Source organism: Panicum virgatum, chromosome 7K (genome assembly GCF_016808335.1).
Source record: "Panicum virgatum strain AP13 chromosome 7K, P.virgatum_v5, whole genome shotgun sequence".
NCBI classification, from domain to species: domain Eukaryota; kingdom Viridiplantae; phylum Streptophyta; class Magnoliopsida; order Poales; family Poaceae; genus Panicum; species Panicum virgatum.
Genome location: NC_053142.1, coordinates 35,780,583 through 35,788,463, shown reverse-complemented (window position 1 = coordinate 35,788,463; position 7,881 = coordinate 35,780,583). Strand labels below are relative to the sequence as shown.

General features: G+C 51.8%; 1 protein-coding gene across 2 annotated transcripts; it reads left to right on the top strand.

The window, feature by feature from the left end:
* Positions 1 to 1,149: 1,149 nt before the first annotated feature.
* On the top strand, positions 1,150 to 5,370 carry LOC120641192 (translation initiation factor IF-2-like). 2 transcript variants are annotated; one of them, XM_039917196.1, is made up of 2 exons: positions 1,150 to 2,713; positions 5,059 to 5,370. In XM_039917196.1, exon 1 carries the CDS (start codon positions 1,176 to 1,178, stop codon positions 2,697 to 2,699), a length of 1,524 nt encoding a protein of 507 aa, XP_039773130.1. In that variant the 5' UTR covers positions 1,150 to 1,175; the 3' UTR covers positions 2,700 to 2,713; positions 5,059 to 5,370. The 2 variants fall into 2 exon arrangements, with proteins under 2 accessions (XP_039773130.1, XP_039773131.1); XM_039917197.1 differs by having other exon boundaries at positions 1,150 to 2,735.
* Positions 5,371 to 7,881: the final 2,511 nt, after the last annotated feature.

Here is a 7,881-nt window from a genome sequence, read left to right as displayed (position 1 = left end):
GTCGCATATTACCAAGGTGCACAGTGTAGCCGCAGGCGCCGCGCACGCGGTGTACGTTAGTCTGCCGCATTAAATGGATACGATGGCACGACCCTTTCCGTAATGCCGCCTACGCCGCAAGCTACGCGGCATGAACAGCATGCGTGGCGCAGCCTACCCGGCTAGCTGCAAGCGCCGCACCAACATGACAGGGCAAGACACGCCGGTCAGAGGATCTGCGCCGGTCAGTACATCCATGCGGATGAGGCAGCGAAATCCCGGAATAAGATCTTCCCCAGGCGTAGCACCATAATAACGCTAGGCGTTATGTTATTTAAATACATCAATGTTGGGCCCACCTGTCGGGGTCCCAACGGCTATGTACATGCTCCCTTTGACTATAAAAGGGGAGCACACGCTAGTCTCAGGACAAATGGACGCGCACTCTCTCCCTCACACTCTCAGCTCACTAACTGGAACCACTCTCGAGCAATTTCTTGTGAGTACAGGCAATACAAAACACAGTGGATGTAGGGTATTACGCTCCGGCGGCCCGAACTACTCTAAACCTTCTGTGTTCATCATGTTCTTGATCTAGATCGGACTAATCCTAGCTACCCCGAGTTCATTCTCCCTCAAGGTTTAGGCGGATGCATTCTGCCGAGTTCATTCTCCCTCAGAGTTTAGGCAGGTGCATTCAGCCACCCGGCTGGATTTACCACCCGACAGATTTGGTGGCGTGGTGGAATTTTCTGAATTTTAGCACACGAATGTTCAAATTTTCAAATCGCATGGGAAGCCACGATCCAACATTCGCTTCCCTGTCGGTTGGGATGCCTCCCCTAGCAACTGGAGTGTCGTTCGTGATTCGTGAAGCCGTGAACCTGCATACAGCTGTCACAATGAAGAAGAGGGAGAGCGCCAAACTGGGGCCCCTCCCGGTCTTCCCACTCCCCCATTCTGCAGCCTCCGCGCGGCCGCGCCGCGTTGGTCGTCGCTGCCGTGCTTGCGCCGCTCAACTTTCCACCACACCACAGGCCCCACACCCACACAGCACACCACCCAACCAAACCAAACCACACGCGGCGGCCGATTCGGCCGCCACACCTGCGGCGCACGATGTGTGGCGCGGTGTGGCGCCGTAGGCGCCAAACCAAACAGCCCCTAAAACCCTCCTCGCCGCGCCCGCCTCCGCCATGGACGGGTACGGCGCCGGCGGCCGGCTCGCCGCTGCCTCCGCCTCCCCGCAGGCCGAGGAGGCGATCGCCGCGGTCCGGGACGACGCCTACGCCCGCCTCCGCACCCCCTCCGACGAGGAGGACTGCGACGGCCTCTACGGCGACGTCAACGTCAGCTTCCTCCCGCTCCTTCCGCTCTCCCCCTCCCCGGCCCCCTCCTCGCCTCCCAAAACCCCCTCCCCCGGCTGTTCAATCCTGTCCCTGTCCCCGTCCCCGTCCCCGCCGCCGCACCGCACCCCGGCTCCGGAGCGCCAGCCCGAGGCGCGGCCGGAACCCGCCGCCCCGCGACAGCAGCCGCCGCGGCCTCCTCCTCCTCCTCCTCCCGCGCCTCCGGGACACCACGTGCCGCCGCGGCCGCAGCGCGCGCCGCGCGGTGGGGGCGCCTCGGCCTCCTACTCGTCGCCGCCCAGGTACACGGCGCTGTACATCAGCGACCTCCACTGGTGGACCACGGACGCCGAGGTGGAGGCCGCGCTCGAGCTCACGCCACACGGCGGCGCCGCCGCCGCCGCGCTCTGTGGCCTCCATTTCTACTCCGAAAAGTTCACCGGCAAGTCGCGCGGCATCTGCCGCGCCGAATTCCTCAACGCCGCCGCGGCCGCGTCGGCCGCCGCCGCGCTCCACGGCCGCGCCTTCCACGGGCGCCACTGCGTCGCCTCGCTCGACCGCCCGCCCGCGCTCAACCGCCTGAGCGACGACTCCGACTCCTGCGCCGAGGCGGCACGGACCCCGAACCCTACCCAAGGCCTCGGCAACGGCGGCCGGGGCGCGAGCAACGCGACGACGGGACGAGGCAATGTGGGTCCCGTGTTGGGTGATCGGCCGACTCTGGCGCTGCCTCCACTGTCCGTGGTTCCCCGGCCGTCTCCTGGGCCGCCGTTTGGTGGCATTATGGGAGGTGTTGGTGACTACGGTGGATTCCAGTCAATGGGGCAGTACAATGTGGGGATGGGTTGTGGCATGTTGCCGTCGCCGATGGCGCCCCACGTGAACCCATCCTTCTTGGCTACCGGCGGGATGGCCGTGCGTGGCCCGGGAGTGTGGCATGGTCAGGGGATGGCTGGGGGCTTTTGGGGTGCTCAGCAAGAGTGGAATTTCAGAGGTTGTCAGGTGCCATGGCGGCAGCTACCGCCATCAGTGCAGCAGCAGTACGGGAATGGGAACTATGGAAAGGGGCGTGGCATGAGGCGTGGAAGACCAGGTAGTAGGATTGAGGAGAGGGGCGCCATTGGCAATGCGAGCAATTCGGATAGAAGGCAGTCTGACCATGATGGGGGTGATTGGTACAAAGAGCATGACCGTGAGAAGGGTTGGCATCGGGAGCGAGAGAGGCATTGGAATGAGAGGGATCGACATGGGGGTGACAAGAGGAGGCGCCAGGAGTACACTGAGCATGCTGACTTTGACAGGAGAGGGCGGGCGCGGTCGAGGAGCCAATCAAGGGATGATAGTGACGATGATCATCCAAGGAGGCGGCACTAACGTTTTGCGCACCAGTAAGCATCTTCTAGCTAAATGGTAATTACAATGCTAGAAAACATATTCTTTTATAACTGTTTTATTTTCCCCTATAGCTAGCTTGAGTGGGGTATCATTCTGAAGTTATCTTTTGGGTTCACTTTTGGGGCAACCGGCAACCATCATAGTGTTCTGATTCTGTGCTGCATCTTCACGCATCTTCACACATTCTGAAGGTATCCCTAGTTCTATCATGCAACCAGCTCTTCCCATAAGTCACATTCTTGTGTAAATGTACATAGACAGCTCTTGTTGTAACTGTGAGGACCGTGCGTTTAACCTCCTTATGCACCATGTTGCATTATGGTGTCTAAAAGGGTGTAGATTTCAAAACTTGAAAGGTTTGATGCATTATTTTATCCATCCAACTATGATTCTTTTTTACTTGAAAGCTCTTGTTGATGTCTTGTTTTCTAGGAGAAGAGATAGATCTCTTGTCACCAATACTGTGACTGCTCCGTTCAATGGTTCTACGTATTCACTTTCAATTGTAATGTGATTCCTCTTTTAGATTGCATCTTGCGTGAGCAGGAAGTAGTTTGTTGGTTATTGTATGGTGAATTGTTGCCACTTGGCAGTAGTCAGTTATGTTGGAGGTAGTGCAAAAACAGATCTATATTCATTGTAATCATGTTGGTTGGCTATTTTATGAATTCATCACGCATAACGTGTTAATTGGCATAAACAATTGCTTTTCAGTTGATTTATGTTAACAGCATGCTCCTTTCTCCTGACTCCTGAGTGAATTGTGTTTATGCCATGTCGTGTCATACTACACGTCTACACATTCTGAGAATTCCTTCTTCATAGGAACAAATTACTTGAAACATGTGAAACATTAGTCATCGATCCTATCCATGAAATTGTTCGATCAGAATCAAAACATAATTCTGCCATTCTTTTAGGCAGAGTATCTTTTACTGCCTTTCAGCACTTGTGCTAATTAAGTATTGCATGGTACTATATAGTGAAAGTTCCTTAGCACAATACCACACAATCAGCATAGCACAAATCAACTTTCATCCGCTAGTGCTTGATCTTAATAGTTACAAGCATACATGTTTGGGCCTTGTATATGTTTAACTGCGCTCATGCGTATCTTCCATGCGTATGTACTAGCATGTGGTTGGCATGCTTCTCAAACTAAACAAGGCACTGAATTATGTTGGTTCTGGCGTACATATACTGCTGATGTAGAACTCGTTAGTTGTTTGCATGGGATTCTTGAATCTGAATGTTAGGTTTTAATGTATGCCGGTGAGGTTGTGACTTCTTTTTTTTTCACTTTGAGCTAGCTTTGTTTTTTTTCTTATTCTTTTTGGCTTCATCTTTTTTTAGGAGAGATTGGCTTTATTGCGGACAGAATGTTTTGAGAGGGTAAGGATGAACAGGTGGATATAATATTGATGTTATAGTGAATTGAGTGGAAAGGATGAGTTGTACTAGAATAAACCTTGTCAAATGTCATGTCAAAAATTCTGATATGGCTGTCTCAATCAATGCTTGCGCAATACACTGCAAATAATGTAATTCTGAGTGAAAGTATGATCAGTGGTAATAAATGAAAGTAAGATATTGTTCTCTTTGGTGAAATGGACTGGAAGAAGATCCATTGATTCACCAAAAAGTACTAGAGCTAGGATGAGCAAGCTTTTACCAAAGCGTACTATGGTCACTGGAACTCAGGTTTCCAGACTAGTGAGTTTCATGCTGTAGAATTCAGGTTTCCACACTAGTGTTTTACTGACTGGATGTTGGACAGGCGAACCCAGTGTCTCACGGAGTGTATTCTTGGACTTGTCTTCAATCAGTATATGAGAGTACCAGTGGTCATCTTTCTTTGCTGGGATTTGAGAGAGTGTATAATAGTCTAGCACCTTTGACCATTTTCAAAGTTTCCAACTACTGAGGTTTTGAGTGAGGACGGTTGATGGGTCCAATTTTCTGCTATGAATGATTTGTGTGTAGCATTCTTGATTTAATTTTTCATGTTCTCCATTAGATTGGAACATCACTTACATAATTGATTGGATGCAATCACAGTGCTTTCTCTCCTTGCCCAAAAAAAAAGGGAAAATTCGATTCATGCCACCACAACTCCGTGAAATTGGGTGTCATGTTGAAAATCATGCCACTCAATGGCATGATTTTCAACATGAGATCCAATTTCAAGAAATTGGAGTGGCATGGATCCAACTGACCCAAAAAAAAAGGTGCTTTCCCTCCTCACAAAAGAAAAAGTTACAGTGCTTTCTCGTCAACTTGGATTTAGTTTGTACGATTCCTGTTCAAGTATGCTGATCTTGTTGATTCATATTTGCAGGTACATTGTCTTTTGCTGTCATGTTCAGCAACTTCTGCTCTCCTGTTGTTACGCTGCAGGCACCAGGCTTACCCAGTATTACCAACTATCAACTGACTCTTCTGCAGTGGTTAAAGTTAGCATAATTTATGGCGACATTACTTTTGGCGCAGACTACAGCGTTATTTTAACTCCAGAAAATACGGGCTGTACTTGGCTCAGCTAATATAAGCAGACTTTATTTATCGTTGCAGGACTATACCTGACTCAGCTAATATAAGCAAAGACCTGACTCAGCTAATATAAGCAGACTTCATTGATCGTTGCATGTCACCTGGACTGTGGGTGTGGGATGTATCCAATCTCCTCGTAGTGTTTTCCTCAGCTACCCTGCGTATGGTGATCAGGGTTACGTTACCGACCGGTCCGGCCAAACCGGCGGGGTCTGGTACCAGTATATCGGACCGGTTTGGCCGGAAGCCGGTCCAAACCGGTCGAAGTCAAATTTGAATTTAAAATCTCCTGTGCAAACGGTTCGTACCAGTATACCGGCCGGTTTGACTGGTAACTTGCTAAATTTAATTTTTTTATTTAAATTCAAATGCTCGTAAAGTATACTAAATTAATGTTTGTATAACATGTTTTAGTCTAAATGAATCCTCTAATCCTCTTTTGTACTACTTTTACATTGTATTTGTATACTTTTGTATGCACGCTTTTTTTGTTTAACTTCAAATCCTCGCAAATTATACTAAATGAACGAATTTTTGAGAAAATTTGACACCATTAGATTTGTCGCATCTTGAAGTATTTTTAGGAAAGTTTTGAGAATTTTTCGTTTTTTTTAAATTTAAATTTGAATTTTGAATTTTGGCTGGTTTGATACCGGCCCAAACCGGAACCGGCTCGGACCGGTTTGACCAGTAATCGGTCAAACCGGACCGGTTTCCATTGGTTTTGTGAACCCCGATGGTGATTGATGGCCAATAGCAGATGAGAAAATTTATGTCAGAAAAAGATAGCACTGTATGTTTCTGTAAGATAGTGACGAGTACCTGCTGGCTGCTGTTTTTTTTTTTTGAAGTTTTTTTTTTAAGATTGGCTGCTGCATCTATTGTTGATCGCCCTTGTGGCCAAACTGAGCATTGCCGTACGCCACGACGATGCAGTGGCATGATCTTAGGGGAAAACGCCGATCCTGCTGAGCGGTGAGCACTGAGCAAGCAGCTTTGGCACTGTTTGGTTCCGTGAGTGCTAGAAAATTTTGACCGCTAATTACAGTATTAAATAAAGTCAATTTACAAAATTAATTTCAGAACTCCTGCGCTAGGAATACTGAAGAATCTGCCGAGGCATTTGCCCGCGTGATTAGAGGATTAATACTGTAGTATCACTGTAGCCAATAATCGATTAATTACCGTCATTAGATTCGTCACGAAAAATTATATTCATCCCTAAAAAAATTTTGCAAATAGACTTCATTTAGAACTTCATGCATGCGAGATTCTTTCCTCGACTTGTGTGCTTGCAGCCGTGGGAATATGATGGATTGGTGGTGTGGTTGGAGCTAGACGAAGCAGTTGAACCCTGCCCAGCTTTTCAATTGGCGAGAGAGATGGTAGCATTCGTGGATAGAGTAAGGGGAGGGGAGGGACAGGCACTTTTCAATTGGAATGCGCCATGCTTGCCAGGAGACGCCGGGACGGTGGCCGGAGCCGAGAGAGCAGAGTACTCTGGCGAGGAAACTCGACGCCGTGCGCAGCCAGCGAGCGCGGCGGCGCGTGGGAGAATCCGGAAGAAACGAAGGCTAGGCGCGCGGGTTCGGTGGTGGGCAAAGCACGGAGCGCGCGGCCAGCGAGGCGAGAGGACGTTGCCGCCGGTGGCAGCAGGAGCTGGCCGGCCACGGTTTCCATGTCGCCGACGGGCCGCCGCCACCACAGTCCGGAACCGAGAATCCGACGATGGATGGGCCGCCCAGCTGCAACGCGCCAGATTGGGCCGTCGTTCCCCGGTTTGCTTCGATCATGGGCCGGGCGTAAGCGGAAACAACACAGTACACAGTACGCGAGTGCGGGCCGATCCTACAAAGCGCACCAGACGCAAAAGTTGCCTGGCTGGCTGCCTCCCGCTGCTACTGTAGTGGTGGACTCGTAGGGTGCTCGACACACTGTACTGGCACGTACATTTCGGTGCGCCGCCCGCCGGTCCGTCCTAATTCCCATATGCACGGGCGCGTGCGGTGCAGTTGGGCGCTGCCGCAGCCGCTGCTTTTCCGATGAGCGATGACCCACCCAGCCAGCCAGCCGCTACTGCAGTTGGGCACGGAGCCAGCCGCTACTGCAGTTGGGCACGGAGCCAGCCGCGGCCGGCGCGGCGTTCCTTTCGTCGGCGAACCGACACCGACCGGACCCGAACCTCTCAGCACCTCTCGGCTCGCTCTCTGGCTCGTTTCGGCAGGAAAAGTAGGCGCCCCGCGCCAAGAATAAAGGGGGCGGGCAACGCGACGCGACGCGACGCCCGGTTCCGGTTTGCTTGTCGCCTTGTCGGTCAGCCCGTCGCCACATGCACGCGCGCCGCGGACACGCGCGCGTGGCTGGCTGGCCTGCCGGCGCGACCCCTCCTCTGATATCATGCCGCCGCCCGCCGGCCGACCGAGTCGGAAGGGAAGAAGCCCGTGAAGAAGTAAACGGAGCTTCCTCACCCGCCCCCGCGCCGCCTGCCCAAACAAACCTTCAATCTCCTGCCGTCGGCTCGTCGCCGGGACCGGCCGAACGCCTCCATTCGCGGGTTCCAGCAGCGCAGAGAAAACACAGAGAGGCCCTCCCGTCTTCTTCGCTAGCACGC